This window comes from Tenrec ecaudatus, chromosome 1 (genome assembly GCF_050624435.1).
Source record: "Tenrec ecaudatus isolate mTenEca1 chromosome 1, mTenEca1.hap1, whole genome shotgun sequence".
NCBI classification, from domain to species: domain Eukaryota; kingdom Metazoa; phylum Chordata; class Mammalia; order Afrosoricida; family Tenrecidae; genus Tenrec; species Tenrec ecaudatus.
The window spans coordinates 79,553,433-79,571,327 of record NC_134530.1 but is presented as its reverse complement, the minus strand read 5'-3'; the positions used below and the strand labels follow the sequence as shown (position 1 = coordinate 79,571,327).

The 17,895-nt window shown below is 55.7% G+C and overlaps 1 protein-coding gene across 1 annotated transcript in view; it reads left to right on the top strand.

Moving 5' to 3' along the window:
• The window catches only part of CDCP2 (CUB domain containing protein 2), a 31,712-nt gene extending 14,574 nt beyond the window's left edge, over positions 1 to 17,138 (top strand). Inside the window, 5 exon segments of the mRNA XM_075533199.1 lie at positions 1,120 to 1,467; positions 4,848 to 5,183; positions 6,096 to 6,449; positions 11,300 to 11,478; positions 16,812 to 17,138. Coding sequence (XP_075389314.1) covers positions 1,120 to 1,467; positions 4,848 to 5,183; positions 6,096 to 6,449; positions 11,300 to 11,478; positions 16,812 to 17,138 — 1,544 coding nt within the window.
• Positions 17,139 to 17,895: the final 757 nt, after the last annotated feature.

Genomic DNA, 17,895 nt, shown 5'->3' with positions numbered 1-17,895 from the left:
GCCAACTTCCCCCATCACTTTCCTTTTGAGGACACCGGCAACATGTACCCCCAAGAGCAAAGCCCTCCTGCACTGTAATAGGCTGAAGGCATTCTCACTAGGGAAAAGATTATTATGATTAAAATTACAATTCTTCCTCTCTAGATCAAGGACCAACACAAAGTAGGTCTTTTTGAACTTGAAAAGAACCATAGTTTATGTGTGTTAGGTGAATGTGTCCACTGAGCTAGGTTCCCAATGCACAGTGTGTGTGCAGCCTCTGGCATGGCCCTGCTCACGTTCCTTCCCTTGTTTGCACCCGCTGGTCTGGACGAGCCGGCCCCTTCGTTCCTCGTCTTGGGGGAGATGTTGACCTTTGGGTCTGATGAGTCGACCAAGTGATGTCGAAGGGCACACCCTGCTTCTGCCGAGGGACCTCTTTCAGATATTTGGTGGCTTTCCGGAAATGCACACCCTTCACGGCCTGGGCACTTTCACGGGTGTTCTTCAGATGGACCCTGGGATTCGACCCTCTTGATTTGCATGGTTTTGTGGGGTTTTCTGGGTCAAGTGAGTAGCGAGCCATTCTGACAGATCACACAGGAAGAGAGGAGACTGTGACTCTAGAGGAGTAGAAAGCTCATCTTTCTCCCACAGAGGAGCTGGTGGTTTTGAACTGTTGACCTTATGCGTAGCTCCCCAATGCATAACCACTGCACCACCCAGCCTCTGAAAGCCTATGGGGGCCGTTCTCTCTGCCCTAGAGGGCTCCTGTGAGCCGAGTCACATCACCTGGATAGCAGTGGATTGGGTGGGGCTTCTCTGCTGGCGGGTAAGTTCCCGGAGAGCCGGGACTTGGCACTGTTTAGTTCCTGCTCTGTCCCCAGCAGCTGCCACAGTGCCTGGCACTCAAAGACCGTGTGCCGAGGGAAGCCAACGGCTTCACAAGTCTGAAGAATGAGTACGGAAATCAATGACTCACAAGCACAAGAGTGGACGTAGGGCACAGTCTGACCCTCTCTGGGTACACTCCAAAGACCTAGCTTATCATGGGGTTCACCCAAGACCCCAGCCAGGCTTAGCAACCCGATGCGTGACCTATGACACCACCAACCTCAGCCTCTTTCCCTCTTGCCCCAGGTGTCAAATGTGGGGGTGTCCTCTCAGCCCCTTCCGGAAACTTCTCCAGCCCCAACTTCCCCCGGCTGTACCCCTATGACACCGAGTGCAGCTGGCTGATCGTGGTGGCTGAGGGCTCCTCCGTGCTGCTCACCTTCCATGCCTTCGACCTGGAGTTCCACGACACCTGCAGCTTCGACTTCCTGGAGATCTACAACGGGGCCTCCGGAGACCGGGGCAACCTGCTGGGGAGGTTCTGCGGCCAGGTGCCCCCGCCACCCTTCTCCTCCTCCTGGCATGTCCTGTCGGTCATCTTCCACTCAGACAAGCATGTGGCCAGCCGTGGCTTTTCCGCAGGATACCAGAAAGGTCAAGAGAGGATCTGTGGGTGGAGAGGGTGGCCTTGGTGGGGGTGGGGGCAGGGGCTAAAGCTGGACCTGCAGGGTCTCAGCATCATGGCGCGTTCAGTTGCTCTGTGCCCTGGACTGCCCTGCTCGCGTAGTTGATGGGGGTCAAGGCAGCCTCAGTGTCCTTAGCCACATCTTGGCAGCTGGGGGCACGGGGGAGTCTCTCCTTCATGTCCCAGAGGGTGTCACTGTGCTCAGGGACAAGGACTCTCCTGCTCTTCTGCCCCGTCCTTCATAACCCATGTCATCACACGCGACCACAGGAGGGTCCCCACTCTGCCACCACTGCTGATCCTTTCTGAGGCACCCCACTCTTTCCAGGGCTTCCCCAACCCCCCTACCAACTGGGTCTTCAGGAGGAGGTGGGTGAGGGGTTGGGTGGGTGCTGGTGGCCCTCACCACCCCAAAGGCTTCCCTGGACACATGTCTTGTGTCCCGGGTTCCTAAGGCCTCCCTCTGCCCGTGTCCTGAAATGAAATCTGTCCGGATCATTGTTGTTGGAACAACAAACCTTATGTGCAGCTCCGAAGTGTTTTCAAACACAGGAAGCCCAAGGCCGGATTGGGAGCCGAGATGCTGCCCCTTTTGCCAATATCCTCAATTCATCCCTCCTCGTCCTTGGGCTTCTGGCCACAGACTCAACCCTCCCTTCGCCCCAAGTCAACATCAAAGCCTTTCAAGCCAATGCAGGCAAATAGACAACCACAGAGGCTCCTGGTCTCCAGGGCGGCCACCCAAGAACACGCACATGGAGCATCCAGTCCCTACTCTGTCAGTACCCGGCTGCCTTGGCGTAGATGTTCACACCTGGCCACCTCATGTGTGTCCGATGGGAACTGCACTCCAGGCAGTTCTCTGAAGAAGATCACCAGGTCTTTCTTCCCAGGTACCTCTAGGGCAGCGGTTCTCAACCTTCCTCGTGCCGCGACCCTTTCACACAGGTCCTTATGCTGTGGTGACCAACCCCCCCCCCCCAACCATAACATTATTTTTGTTGCTACTTTGTAACTATAATTTTGCTACTTTTAAAAATACCTTTATTGGGGACTCTTGCATCGCTTATCATGATCCATACATTCATCCAGTGTGTCAAGCACATTTGCACATATGCCGCCATCATAATTTTCAAAGCATTCTCTTCCCACTTGAGTCCCTCATATCAGGTACCCATTTCTTCACCCTCCCTCCCCCACCCTCTTTCACAAACCCTTGATAAGTTATCGATATTATTTCCATATCTTACATCATCCTCCATCGCACCTCACCCATTTTTCTATTTTCCCTGGGAGGGAGTTCTAAATTGATCCTTGTGATCAATTCTCCCTTTCTCCCTCCACCATCTCCTAATCCTCCTGGTATCTCTACTCTCATTGTTGGCCCTGAGGGGTTTATCTATTCTGGATTCCCTGTGTTGCAGGCTCTTATCTGTAGCAGTGTGCTTGTTCTGGTCTAATCTGATTTGTAAGGTAGAATTGAGGTCATGATAGTGGGGTGAAGGAAGCACCAAAGAATTAGAGGAAAGTTGTGTGTTTCATCAGTGCTAAACTGCACTCTGGCTGGCTCATTTCTTCCCTGTGACCCCTCTGTGAGGGGATGTCCAATGGTCTACAGATATGCTCCCCCTCCCCCGGCCCCATTCACATTGGGTATGGTTTTATGCTGGGTCTTAGATGTCTGGTACCTGATCCCATTGACACCTCATGATCACACAGGCTAGTGTGCTTCTTCCATGTGGGATTTGTTGCTTCTCAGCTAGATGTCCACTTGTTTATTTTCAAGCTTTTAAGACCCAAGACACTGTATCTTTTGATAGCTGGGCACCCATCAGCTTGCTTTCGCCATTTGCTTATGCACCCATTTGTCTTCAGCGATTGTGTCGGGAAGGTGAGCATCACAGAATGCCAGATCGTTAGAATTATTATGAATCAGGCGACCCCTGTGAAAGGGTTGCGAAACCCCGGTTGAGAACCACTGCTCTAGGTAGACGCCAACCTCTCTGTTAGCAGCCAGACACCAACCTCTCGGTTAGCAGCCAGACACGTTCACCATTTGCACCACCCCAAATGCAAGAATCATCATAGATCTCATTGTTTGGGAATGTTAGACCTTTACAGTTTTAGAATGGCCGATCCAAAAAACCTTACTACCATTGAGTTGATGCCAACTCATAGCGACCCAGTAGGACAGGGTAGAACCGCCTCCCCAGAGGTTTCTGAGACTGTAAGTCTTAACAGGAGTAGACAGTCGCATCTTTCTTCCTCGGAGCAGCTGGTGGTTTCACACTGCTGACCTTGTGGGTAACAGCCCAACATGTAACCTCTAGAGACTATTTCTCAGGGTGTTACTATTAATAAAATCACAATACCATAGACAACAGTTACCCACTTTAAAAAAAACAAATGCCCCAATATCAATTGGAACCTTATGTAATTCCCTGAGAAAAGAGACTGGGAATGGTGTTAGTGGTGTATGTGTGTAATTACAAGCTCATATTTCTTTTAGTTTTATATTATTTATTTGTACATGGTATGAGAAGGGGATTTAATTCACAGCCCCAGGTATAGCCATGTATTTCAGTATGATGTATTCATTAGTGTCCCTTCCAGCTGATTACAGACACCCTGTCTCAGGGCTCTGTATTTGATTCATGAGCCGATTTTTCTACCCGGCACCCACATTATCCACTGCCACTGAGTCGATGCTGCCTCCCAAAGGCCCGATAGGACAGGGTTGAATGGGGCTCCTAGGGGCTTCCGAGGCTGTCACACAGCCCTGGAGGAAGGAGCCACGTCCCTGGACGCCCAGCCCAGTGCTCCACTCTCACTGCTAGGGTGACATACTCTGAGGTGTGGGTTTCACACCATTCCCAGAGTTCCCAGCGGGACTCAACGCCCATTGCCCACTTGTAGCCGGCTTCAGGGGACACAGTGCCCTCTTCCCTGTCTGAGTCTATCATTGCCCGCCTGTCCCCACACCCTGCATCTCCCAAGTAAATTCCTGGGTTCAAATTCTGTCTCAAGACCTGCCCTGGTCAGACTTGCAACTCAGAGAGGTAAGTCATTCATTGTTCCCCACTTCTGTCTCCTCAGCTGTAAAGTGGAGGAGCAGCGGCACATCTCCCACCCCCACTCCCAGCTATGACCCTGGGGAAACCAGGGGTCGGAGGCCAGGTCCTGCTAAAGGATAAGGAGGCTCCCTGGAGGAGCCTGTGCAGGCAGCAGGCTGGTGTGGGAACAGGGATGGGGACAGGGGGTGGGGTGTTGGGTGTCTGGCTCCTATGGGAGGAGTTTGGGGAGCCGTTGGGAGGGAGAGAGAGATCTGTTCTGGTGGGCTCCCTTGCAGATGTGTGCGGTGGCGTCCTCACGGGCCTGTCGGGTGTCCTCACCAGCCCAGAGTACCCCAATAACTACCCCAACAACGTGGAGTGTCGCTGGGTGATCCGAGCCACGGGCCCCACCACCATCAAGCTGGTGTTCACGGACTTCCAGGTGGAGGGCAGCGAGGAGTGTCCCTACGACTACGTGGCCGTGCTCGGAGGCCCCGGGCCCACCCAAGGGCACCACTACTGCGGGAGCGCCCGGCCCCCCGCCCTCGTGTCCCAGGGCCACGAGCTACAAGTGGTCTTCAAGTCTGACTTCAACATCGGAGGCCGGGGCTTCAAGGCCCACTACTTTTCAGGTAGGAGGGGCTGGAACAACCCCTGCAGGTCCTGCTGATCACATGGGGCTCCTGCCTCCCCACTCTGCTCACGGGTGACACTCTCGGCCTCCTTTCTTCATCCAATGCGTGTGGTCCTTGAGCACAAGCTACCCTGCCTGGCCGAGGCCAAGGCCAAGGCCAAGGCCAAGGCCAAGGCACGAGCTGTCCCTGACTCACTCAGACAGAAGGACACCCTTCTGTCAACCCCTAGAAGCTCCTTCCTAACACTGATCTGAGGCTTCTCACTTGTGGGTGTCTGTGGGTGCATCGCCCCTGCCGGCGTGGGGCCGCTTAGTACCTGGCAATCAGTAGGTTCTCGAGTCATGTCTCACAGAGGAAGAACCCTCTCGAAGTTCCCAGCTAACGAGGAGGGTGCGAATGGAAACCAACAAAGACATCGCTTGGTCCCCTCTGCTGTGAAGTGGACAGAGTTGTGGAGGGCTGCCGGGGGAGGAGAGAGTAGAGCGGGGCCTTGAGGAGCTGGCCAGAGGCAGAAGGAGGGGAGCAGGATGGACAGAGGCATGAGGACAGAGAGGGCTCTGAGGACTGGGTGTTTGCTAACGCAGGGCTGTGCAGGGTGAATGAGCAGCCCTGGGGAGGGGGCGAGGCTGGCTCCTGAGCCACCTTGTTATCGGGCATTACTGGATTCTCGCCAGCGGCCAACACGCCTTGGAAACTACCCTGCACCTCGACCCCAGCCCCGCTGGCTTCAGCTGAAAGCCTGCTTTGGGACCCATGGTCTGGTTTGCTGGCTGTGCTGCCCACCGCCAGCTGGGGTGGCTTTAGGGCCTCTTAGCACCTGTGACTGAAGCTGCAGCTGCAGAGAGTGATGACGGTCTGCACCCTCCTCACCCTCCTCACCCCCCGCCCACCCCCTCTTCCCTCCCTCAGGAGAATGCCAGGAGATATACACAGCCATGCGGGGAAACTTCTCGAGCCCCCAGTACCCCAGCTCCTATCCCAACAACATCCGCTGCCACTGGACCATTCGCCTGCCTCCCGGCTACCGGGTCAAGGTCTTCTTCCTGGACCTGGACCTGGAGGGGCCCAACAGCCTGACCAGGACCTGTGACTTTGACCATCTGGCAGCCTTCGATGGGGCCAGCGAGGAGGCGCCCCTGCTGGGCAGTTGGTGTGGCCACCACCTGCCAGCCCCCGTCACCTCCAGCCACCACCAGCTCCTGCTTCTGCTGCACACAGACCGCAGCGCCACCCGCAGGGGCTTCTCCGCGGCCTACATTGGAGGTTAGCTGGGGTCGAGGGTGTGGGGCTGGGCTGGAGAAGGCCCAGGGGATTCCCCCATCTTTATAGCCTCCTGCCCCATCCAACCCACGGTCTCCAGCCCCTTCGTGGTGGCTACACTGCTGCCACGGACTCCCAGGGGCCTTGATCCCTTCCTGTGGGTGGCGGCGGGGACTCTTCTCCAGCTCCCCGTGCCATACTCCTGAAGCCCTCCCCCTCCAGCTCGGTGGTGTGAAAGGTAAGCCCTTGGCTACTAACCGAAAGGCTGGTGGTTTGTGCCCACCCATACATGGCTCGAGGTGGAGCCCTGGCTGGTGGAGTGGTGACGTGTTGCACCGCTAACCACAAGGTCAGCAGTTCGAAACCGCCCGCTGCTCCACAGGAAAACGATGAGACTCCCTGCTCCTATGTAGATTTATAGATTTACATCCTCGGAACCTCAGTTACCTACGCCCAACACGCAGCCCTATAGGGTCGCTGTGAGTGTCATCGACTCTGTGGCAGTGAGTTTGGTTTTCCGGAGACGTGCCTCCCAAGAAAGTCCTGGTGCTCTGCTTTGGAGAGCCCATTAGGGGGCTCCATGGAGCTCCATGCTGCTGGTTCACTTGGCGTGGCCAGGAGCCTCCACTTCTCTGCCTCCTGCCCTGGTATTCAGGGCTGGCACGTGACCTATCACTGAGCACCACTTCAGGAGGTCAACGATCTCGGTCACCATGGCGATGCCCGCCCGTTGCGCTCGGACCTCTTAGACGGAACATTGGCTCCAACAAATGAGGTTTGTTTTGCTTCACAACGCAAGAGGTCCAAAGCCAATAGATGCTCTGTTGCTTTGGGGCCCAGCCAGGCTCTCTGGGATTCACTTGGCCTCCTCCTCATGGCTGCCAGCTGGCTGCCACAATGCCAGGCAGTGGGCTCATGCCACTGTTGAAAGGGAGACGGAGACATGCCTGCCACAACGGTCCCTTCATCAGGAAAGCGCAAGCGTCCCCAGACAGCCTCAGAAACCCTGGCGTCCTCACTTTGAGTGCAGTCAGCTGTCCAAGCCGAGCTGCGAAGCAGCCTGGGAGGCTGGGAGCTGGTCCAGCCTCGGGTGTGCGGGTGACACTTGCCAGCTACGAGTGTCCGTCAGCTCGCTGGTCTTCCCTCCGCCTTGCCTGTGCCACCAGAGGGGCCCTGTTTCTGGCCAGGTCTGTGCCTCCTCCTGGTGCAGGTATAGAAACAGGTGCAGAGAGGGGCAAGGGCTCTGGGGTGGCCGCAGAGGCCGCCATGGCCGAGGGAGAGAACTCACTGACTGCCCTGCTCCGGCTCCGGCTTGGCATCTAGGGCAGCTGTGACAGACTCTCATGCTCTCCCAGGGCGGCAGCCTGAAGCCTGCCGCAGGGCACTGGCTTGCTCAGGGGAAGGAAGGCCCTGTTGCCCTTTCTCCTTGGTGACCTCCAGGTGGCCTTGTTTGAGCGCCTCCCACATCTCATCTGCTCTTTTTAGGGCTCCGGTGTGATCAGGTTTGTGACACGCCCCCACACCAAGTGGCCTCATCTACCCAGCAAAGAAAGCACCCTTTCCCAACTGGGCCTCCGCTCACAGGCGTGTTGCGGGCCGGCTGCCACTGAGTCCTCCTAGTTCACAGCGCCCCCAGGGGACAGAGGAGAAGGGCACGCCACAGGCTTTCCTGGGTGCGATCCTCACCAGGGGGCCTGGTGGCACAGCAATGAAGCATTCAGTTGCTGGCTCAGCCGTTCAAACCAAGCAGCTGCTCCCCGGGAGAAAAATGTGGCCGCCAGCTTCCATAAGAGCTCGGCTGGGAAGCAGCGGGGCATTGGAGCCCTCGTGGTGTAGTGGCTTCCGCGCTGGGCTACTGAACCGCAAGTTCAGCAGTTCGAGATCACCAGCCGCTCCTTGGGAGGCAGATGGAGCTTTCTGCTCGGCAGAGAGTTAGACTCTGAAAACCTGTAAGGGCAGTTAGTTCTGCCCTGTGGGGCCGCTATGAGCGGGGGCTGATTGGACGGTAAGGGGTTTGCTGTGCACCACCAGGTCTTTCTCTCGCGGAACCTCAGGCAGATCAGAAGTGCCGCCTTTGTGGTTAGCAGGCTGAGCACTTAACCATTGTGTGGCCAAGACTTCTTTCCTCCGGCAGTTAGGATTCCAGCCCATATATTTGGGGGTACAATCCCACTCATAGTATCCTTCTTGAGTGCTGGGAAGGGCCTGGGCTGACCTCCAACAGAGCAGGGCCACTTACTGGGTGTGACCGGCCCAGGGGTGGGGATGGGGCTTCATCTAGGCTGGGGGTGTGCCTAAACAGGTGGTTGTGAAGACGAGGTGAGGGGACCCAGGCCCCGTGTGGCTCTGAGGACCGTGTGGCTCTGAGGACCACCTTGGTGGGTCTGGGCTTGATTGCCTCCACTGCCCCAGGCCACCCCAACACACAGGAGCCACATGGGGTCTCAGCCTCCCAGAGGGCGAGATTGGGGCTGCGGGGGTGGGGGGCTTACCGTTAAGTCAGCTCTGAGTCCTGGTGACCCGTGCGCATCAGACCAGGGTTTTCAATGGCTGATTTTATTTTTAAAGCAGGTGGCCAGCTCTGAAGTGGACAGAACATCGCTAACCTTTTGGTTATCGGCCAAGGGCAAGTGGCAGAGAGGGGACTGTAAGCCTTAACCTGCTCCCCTTATAAACTGAGGAGCAGAGTTAGGAGACCCCCCCAGCCCCCTGCAGAGCAGCCCCCTTCTCTGATTCTGCATCTTTGAGGAGCGGAGCTCTGGGGGGCCAGGTGGCACCAGGCTGGTGGTTACGCTGCTTTCTCCCACCTGCCAAGTGCAGACGCCGCCTGGCTGGCTGGATTCCCCTTGGCCCCGAGTGGGCATGGATCAGCCCCTGCCCCTGCCGGTCTCTCCAGGGACTGAGGGGAGAGGTCGCTCTAACCTGGCTCCTGTGCCAGCGAAGCCCCCTCCCCCTGCCCCAGCACACCCTCCCACAAGGCCTCCTGCCCCCTCCCTGCCCAGATCCCAGTGGGAGGCCAGGGTCAGACAGGGGCACTCCAGCCGGGAGGCTCCAGCTGTGCCCGGCTGCAGGCGGCCTTCCCACTGGGAGGGTGGCTCAGCATCAATCAGGGGTGACATGCAGTTCAGCAACACCACTACCATCTGGGAGACGGCAGGCCCATAAATCCCCCGCTGCCCAGACACCAGGGGCTGAACTATGTCTGAGGCATTTCCCGTAGAGGGGGAGGCCCAGGCCCCGGCTCCGGCCGGGCTCTCTTCCCTTTTCCCTGCCCCTCCTGTGCACCCCCCCGCCCCCACACACTTACCCACTTAGAGTCACACCCCTCCCTGCCTGGGAGCAGCCACAAAGAGCCATGAGACCACAGGCTTTGGAAGCCGCCTGATGCACAGGCTGCCATCCCAGCTGGGTGGACCGCGCTCTGCCCCTCTCAGAGCTTCTGATTTCAACCACCCCTCCTCTGGGCTCACTGTGGGCAGGAAGAGCGGCCTTCTCTTAGGGTCGCCAGCCTTCCTTTTTTTTGCACACGCAGTTTAGCCGTGTCCCCACGTGCAACCATTCTCTCTAATGTTCCTAAATTTTTTACAAAACCAGAATCCTGTAATTATTATTAATTATTATTATGTAGGTTTGCTGTTGTTCATTTGGGAGCCCTGATAGCGTAGTGATTTCGCACTGGACTGCTAAATACAAGGTCAGCAGTTTGAAACCACCAGCTGCTCGTTGGGAGAAAGACGAGGCTTTCTGCTCCTGTTGAGAGTGACAGTCTCAGAAACCCACAGGGGAAGAGCTACCCTGCCCTAGGGGGTCACTATGAGTCGGAATGGACTTGCTGGCAGTGTTCTGTTTTTGGTGTTAGGGTTGTTAATTGATCCCATATAGATTAGTCATAAAAGAGCACAATACTCAAGGCAGACATTCTAAAAACCAAACCACCTTGATTACCACCAAGGTGACGCTGACTCACAGTGACCCTCTAGGACAGAGAGAACTGTCCTGTGGGTTTCTGAGATGGTGGCTCTTCATGGGCGTGGAAAGGACCGTCTTTCTCCCACGGAGCAGCTGGTGCTTTCAAACTGCTGACTTTGTGGATCGCGGCCGACGTAGAACCATCGAGCCACCAGGGCTCCGCATCTTTCACTAGTGAAGCAAAATTAGTGTTTGGTTTTAGGAAGGCTTTGGGGCATTTTGAGGTTAAAACTTAAAGGTGATCTCAGGGGTTCCTTCTGGAGCCTCCACGGGAGCTTACCACTCTTCTGCAGGCTCCCCCTTTTGATCAGAACTCTTCTGTAGGATCGTTGATCAAAATGTTCAGTAACAGTGACCAGGCACCACCCAGTCTATATTTCCTCCTATTCCTCACCCTCCTTCTTCATCTGAAGAGTTATTACACCTAATTAGCATGAGAGCTCTATGAGGGTGGGGGGTTGGGAGCTACTTTTGTTTTATTTGCCCCTTTAGTCCACACAGTAGGCCATCAATAAAGACTTGCTAAGTGACTGGATGAATTGCCTGGCATATGGTAAGGGGTTTAGGCTAGAGCAGCTTTTATTATGGGTGAGAATATCCACTCATTCATTCAACCAATCACTCATTCTGCATTACCTGCACCTGCCAAGGTCTGTGCTGGGCTCAAAGGATGCTGAATTAGGCATGGAGCCTGCCCTGGGGGAGCTCACAGTCCAGGGGGGCAGGTGTAACACCGGTCAAACAGCCCGCACCCTGCCCCGTGAGACTGCAGCCCAGCCTTCCACACTCAGGCTCCGGTTTCCCTGTCTACCTCTCTTGGGTGGAGGGGCAGGTCGAGGTATGATGGCTATCCCTGGTCTCCAGCTGCCCCCTCCCATCCCCAGTGGTGCCCATGAACGTCAGCTGCTCCCGCACGGACTTCCAGATCCTGATCTCAGCGCAGACCCTGGCCCCACTGGAGCGCACCAAGGTCTACCTGGGCAGCCGAAGCTGTCCCGCCCAGGAAGTCGGCAGCAACTTCAGGATCCAGGCCCGCTTTGACACCTGTGGCACCGAGTCTCAGGTAGGGAGTGTGTGTGTGTGTGTGTGTGTGTGTGTGTGTGTGTGTGTGTGTGCTTGCACCTGCAGGACCAGGGGCTCTGAGCCTGCTGAAAGGCGCTTACCTTGGCCGAGAGTCTCTCTGTGACTGGTTCCAGTGACCAGCCCCTCTGGGCATCCCCTCAGCCCCTGTGCTCAGCGTCCAAACAGCAAGGCACTCACGCAGCAGGAGACACAAGAGGGGCCCATGGCAGAGCCAGCAATGTCCTGAAAGCCTCCCTGGGCTGCTCCTCCAGTGAGATCCTGCTGGCTGGGCCACCGCCTTCGTCCTCCCTGCTGCCCCAACTCTGGCTTCTTAACTCTGCTGAAGTGTTTGAGGCAAACTGGCCTTCGGCCCACCCCTTCCCCAGCCTTGAGACCCACACCCATTTCCGAGCTGAGCACAACAATCGTTGTTGTCGTCGGTGTTGGGTGCCCTCCGGTGGGTTCCGACTCAGTGAGCAGAGCGAACACCACCTGTCCTGCGTCACCCCCTCCCTGCGGTGGCTCTGTCTTAGCCCATTGTTGCAGCCGCTGGGTCAGTCCATCTCGTGGAGGTCATGCCCTTTGGTCGCCCTCCTCTCCTGTACCCAGAACAAAGTCCTGGGAAAGGATATCCTATTGTCAGCACGTTATGTGGATCCACCTCCCCCGAGAAGTGGTGAGGGTGAATCGCAAGTTTTTATTGCTATCCTTATGTTTTAGAGATGTTTGTACTCTTTTTTTTTAAACGGAGCTTGATTTATTTTCCTGTTTTTTACAACAAGGTTTGCTCACTGAGGTAGTTAGTTAGCTTATCATCCCAAACAGGCCGATACACACAGGTGGGCTTAATTGAAGGGTGATGTTTGTACTCTTAAGGACAGGCCGAGGGGGACAGAAGAAACGGTGGCTTTTGCCTGAGAGACTCCCAGAGGAACTGACCAGATTGGCTCGGCAGAACTCATGTGACTTCTGGGAGAGCCTCACCCCACAACAGTGTGCCCTTGGCCCCTCCAGCCCCCCTCTGCCTCCCTCTCCTCTGGACTGCCATGAGCCTTTTGACCGAGAAGATGAGAATGCCAGGGGTGGTGTATCCTAGCTGCCAAGGTAGCCCACCCTCACCCCCACTCCACACCCTCAGCGCCCCCCTCGTCCACGTCGCTGCCAGGATATTCTTTGGGACAGAGCCACTGTCCATCGTCAGAAAATGATGAAGACAAAGAATCCCCGGAACAAGGAACCCTGACACTCTAGACCCAAGAGCTCATAGGTTTTCAGAACCACCACCAGAACTCAGAAGCACAGAACCTCTGGATCAAAATCTCGGAAAACAAGAGCAGGAGAGACTTCAAGTCTCAGGCTAAGGTAACCCTGCCAGATTCTCCACAGCAGAGCTCCTCATCAAAGACAGACTCGCTCCATCTGTTTGCTCATCTCTCAACAAACATTAGAGACTTGATTCCAACACCCTATCTTGTCTGACCTTTTGTTTCCCTTAAAAATGCTGCCCCGTCCTATGTGAGCCACCTCCCCTGTCCCCCACATCCCTCACCCACCCCACTTCTGTACAGCTTTGCTTTGCCCCTTTCGCTAAATCCGCTCCACTCTCAGAACTTCCCTGCCTCTGCTCAGGGCCTAGTTTTATCGCACAAGTCAGGAGACCGTCCTCCTCAGAGGGCAGAGCGGTCGGCAAGCTGGGGGCGCAGGGGACGGCTCTGTGCAGGGACACGGGGCCCAGGATTGGACAGACCCGCCGTGCCTCCTGCTCTCCCTTCATGCACTTAACCAAGGGGTCATTCAGGCGCCAGCGGTGGGCACTTCCTTTTCATCAAGGCGGCTGGGTTCTGAACCAGGTAGCTTCTGTTTTCAGAAAGCTCACCTTGGAAGTGCCGCCTGCCCGATGGCGGCAGTTTGGGCAGCCTGAAGAGAAATGGCCGCTGCAGATTTGGAGTGGGTGGGAAGACCAGAAGGAGCAGTGAAGGAGAGGTTTCGTGTTGGGCTGGGAGCTGCAAGGATAGTGGTTCAAACCCACCAGCCGCTCTGCGGGAGCAAGCGGGAGCTTTCACTTCCGTAAGCAGTTCCAACCTCGGAAACCCACAGAGGCAGTTCTCCCTGTCCCATAGGGCTGTCATGAGCCAGAACTGATGGGCTGGCAGTGAGGGGCTTTTGGGGGGGAGGGGTAAGAGAAGCCCTACTGCACGGCAGGTCCCTATTTCCAGACCACTCCAACTGACCGTCACCACACTGCTCCTCCATCCTCCCAGCCACCGCACAAGCTCGATGGGACTGGAATCTTGCCTCTGTCACCCAGGAAACTGTAGCAGTCATGCTGGGCCAGCGCCCACATCCAGCTGCCCCATGACTCTTCCCAACCCTGGGCGGTACTGCTGGCCGACACCTGCTGCCAGTGTAATTGGGAGAAGACATTCCCAAAGGGAGGCCACACAGTGTCCAAGACAGAGCTTCTAGATGGGAGGCAGCAGGCCGGGCTTCCAGATGTAGCTCGGAACACGGCATGGCCCTTGTTGGGGTCCGAGTCATTCCCGTAGACTTTCCCTGAAGGGACGTGAACAATAGGCTCCGAAGAGTCTTCTTCAGTCCACGTCCTTTGATCTAAGTGAGGCCTGAGGGCCAAGGGCACACATGAGCCCGTGCCAGGTCTGGGTGAGAATATGGTCTGACATGTGGGTGCAGTCTGCCCTCAGACGAGGGCTTCAACCTCTGGGCCTCAGTTTCTTCATTTGTAAGCCAGGAGTGTTGATAGTACCGACTGCAGGGACATGGTTGTGAGAATTAAATAATACAATGCACTTAAAATGGAGTTTCTGGGACTTGGCAGAGGTGTTTGGGGGGCTCAGTCGGCGCCCCATTACACCTTAGGGTTGGTCGTTCAGACTCACCCAGGGGCACCGAGGAGGAAAGGCCTGGCACCTGGGCCTTGGTGGGTCAAGATCACAGGCACGGAGAGGCTCCGGAGCAGTTCTGCTGTGTAACTCGGGGGCCAATGGGAGTCAGAAGTAACTCGATGGTAACGGGTCTCGGTGTTCCTTCTTCTTCTATAACTGGAATTTTATTGGTTGTTCTGAGATCGTACAGAGACATTATGAACAATTTGGACACAATTCGTAATGCACGGACCCAAGACCTCACATGGCATGTAGATAAGTATTCGTTTCTCTATCCCAGTGACTTTCCAGCTTAAACGGTGGAGGCAATTTAAAGAGAGCCTATCAAGTACCATTAGCTTCAAATGGTGATAAGCTGTTACATCTTTAAGTCCCTCTGCTTCACAATTTCATGTCACGCACAGGACACACTCAAACGTTCAGCCCTGGTGGCCAGGTTCTCAGGGAAACGGGAGGCCGCGACCAGAGGCATTCCGCAGCGCACGCTGCGCTGACCAGAAAGCCCCGGTGCCTGAACGGGTTTCAGACACGACCCTGTTTCCAGCACAACAGACACACTGGAGACAAGATGTTAAGTGTTCAAGTCATACAAATGCATGGCCGTGCAGTGTTGTTTGTTTTGGTAAACCTCGGCCCATGTCCTCCAAGTGGGAGCTGCTATTAGTGCTGATGTCTCCCATAGACGGGGTTTCCCTGAAAGCGGAGAAAACGCAGGCCGAGCAGTTCTGACCCTGGGCTTCCAGACGTCTCCCCTTGTTTGAAAGCAGACACGCATGGCTGTCGTATCCATTCTGACTCATGAGGACCCATGTGCTCCAGGGGGCTCTTAAAATTTAGTTTACTTTTTATTACATTTAGTTGGGATTTAATACACACACCGTTCCAAATTTCAATCACGCCAGGTAGAGCGTACAATTGCGACCACAATAGGTTTCCAAACACTTTTTATCACATGGACTCCTTGATATTGTCTCCTTTTTGCCTACACCCTCCCCCACTGTAGCCCCTTTCCCCCAAGCCCCCTATTCTACTTGCTGTCGCTATAGGTTCCTCCACCCTGGGTTTCATACCGGAAACCAGGAAAGCACAGAACACAGCTCCAAGAGGGTGCTCCATTGAGCTGACACCTCTGCGATACACTCACGTGAACAAGCAAAACTACTAACCAAAATACAGAAACTTTTGGAAACCAGATCAGGTCCAGCCCGCACCATAGGGGGAATCTGCTGACAAAATTTTAACTGTTCAAGTCAGATTCCTGCCTGGTCTCTATACTCCTCTCTCCCAACACTCTGTTCAGGGACCACTTTCCTCCCACCCCTCAATTTTAGACAGGGGGAGTCCCCCAGAGGCCTTTTCCTATGTAGTTCCACAAACGGATCTTGGGCTCTCACTCTCATCCCCTGCCTTCTGCACACCGGATTCCCACCACTTACGCTCTGCTACGATCCCTCCTTCAACTTCGGATTGTATGGATTCCGATCTTTCGGCGACTGATGACGATGGTGTGCTTCGTCCACGTGGACTTAGTTGACATCTCACTTAGACGGCTGCTTGTTTGGAGACAGGCCTTTAGGACCCCACTTACTATTGTATCTGATAGCCGAGCACCACCCAAATTCTTCGCCAGAGTTTGCTATCGCTCCTGCGTCTTCTGTGTTCCCTTCCTGAGTGAGAGTGCTGAGCAGGGCCATGATGAAAGAATTAAATGTTCTTAAGTTGGAGTTAGGATTTAGTGCGAGCCCCAAACCCATTCCGAGAGCTGGGCTTTTTCTTCTTCAATCTGCTGTAACTGGGGCGCTAATACATAGGTCCTATCACTCCACAGTTCCATCACGCCAAACAGAATTGCACAGTTGCTTCCACAATCAGTCTCCAAACATACTTTTCCTTCCTGGACTTCTTGACACCATCTCCCTCTCATCTTCCCGGCGCCTCTAGATCCCCCTCCCCCTGAGACCCTGTTCTATTTGCTTTCCCTGAAGCCTCAACGTCCCTGGGTTTCCTTTACTGAGAAACAGATAACATAGCTCAAGAGGGTGACCCCTAAAGGCGACGTCCCTCTGAGACACACCCTAATAGGAAGCAGCATAAATAAAACATAACAGAGTGACCGTCACAGGATTGCCGCAACGATCCGTCTCTTAACACAGCACACAGGGCGTGGGTGTATTGAGACCTTGTTTGTCATCCGCCACCAGCTTCAGGGGTCTTAACAGCTCAGTCTGCAGAAGGAGACGCCCGGCCTTTCTTCCTAGGTGCCCCTGGTTGGCAACGGCTTGCCCCACCCAGAGACTCTTCTTTCTCACCCTCTTGTTCAGGTGGGGCGACTGAGGCTCAGCGTGGGGCTGTAGATGGGGTTGTAGGGACTGTGGGAACAGGGCCCGCTGAGGCCCCGCAGGCGCGAGTGAGCGCTCTCGTGTCCCCACAGAGAAGGAACAACACCTCCGTGATCGTCAGCGTGCTGTACATCGACTTCTCGGCGGGCGAGCGGGAGGACGTCCACGAGTAGGAGGTCCTCTGTGAGCCGCGGCGCAAGGAGGCCGCTGTCCACCTGCGGTCTGGCTCCGCCTGGCTCCGCCCCTATGCCGCCTCGGCCGAGCACCTGCAGGAACCCCCGCCGGGGGCCCAGGCCGATGTGCTGGAGGGCGCTGTGGCCATGGGGGCCCAGGACACCAGTGACATCGTCTTCCTGGGCCTGTGCATCCTGGCTGGCGTGCTCATGGTCATTGCCATTGTGGTCCTGATGCTGCTGTGATGTCCGGCCTGGGGGAGGGCTGGTGCAGCGCTGGGCGGGTGTTCCCTCAGGCATCTTGTGATCTTTGGCTGAGAATCTGACCCCTAAGTTCCAAGTCTCTCTCTCTCTTATTATAAATAAATCATTTCATTGGGGGGACTCTTCCAGCTCTTATAACAATCCATGCATCAATTGCATCAAGCACATTTGTCCATATGTTGCCTGCATCATTTTCAAAGCAGCCCTCTCTGTTTGAGCCCTGGCTATCAGCTCCTCTTTTCCCACGTGCCGCTGTTTGTACCCCCTGCGCATGAGCTCAGCTCCCCAGCCCAACCCTTGTTCTCAGATGAATGACCTTTGGGGGCCCCCTCCTTCTCGTGCTGGCCTCTCTGGACGACCCTGTCCACCGTGCCTTCCGAAGCTCCTCACAAGGAGCAGGCGGGAGACTCGAACTCGGAGGAGTTTGAGTATGGTGCGTGGACTGCCAGGGGGACAGAGAAAGCTCTCCCAGAGGAAGTGCAGGTAGAATGTCCTTAGAAGTGCGGGCGGCCGCTTTCTCTCTTGCAGCCGGGTCATGGTACCAGGAGGGACTCGTCCTGAAGAAGGGGGCCATGCCTGCTAAAGGCGAGGGCCAGACCCTCAAGGGGCAGGATCGACTGAGCGGCGGCAGCACTTCCTGGAACAGAACCATCGTGCGGACGGCGCAGGGGCAGGCAGTGTTCCCTCCCTTTGTCTATCGGGCTGCTATCGATCAGAGCCTAACAGCAGAAGCCCTGGT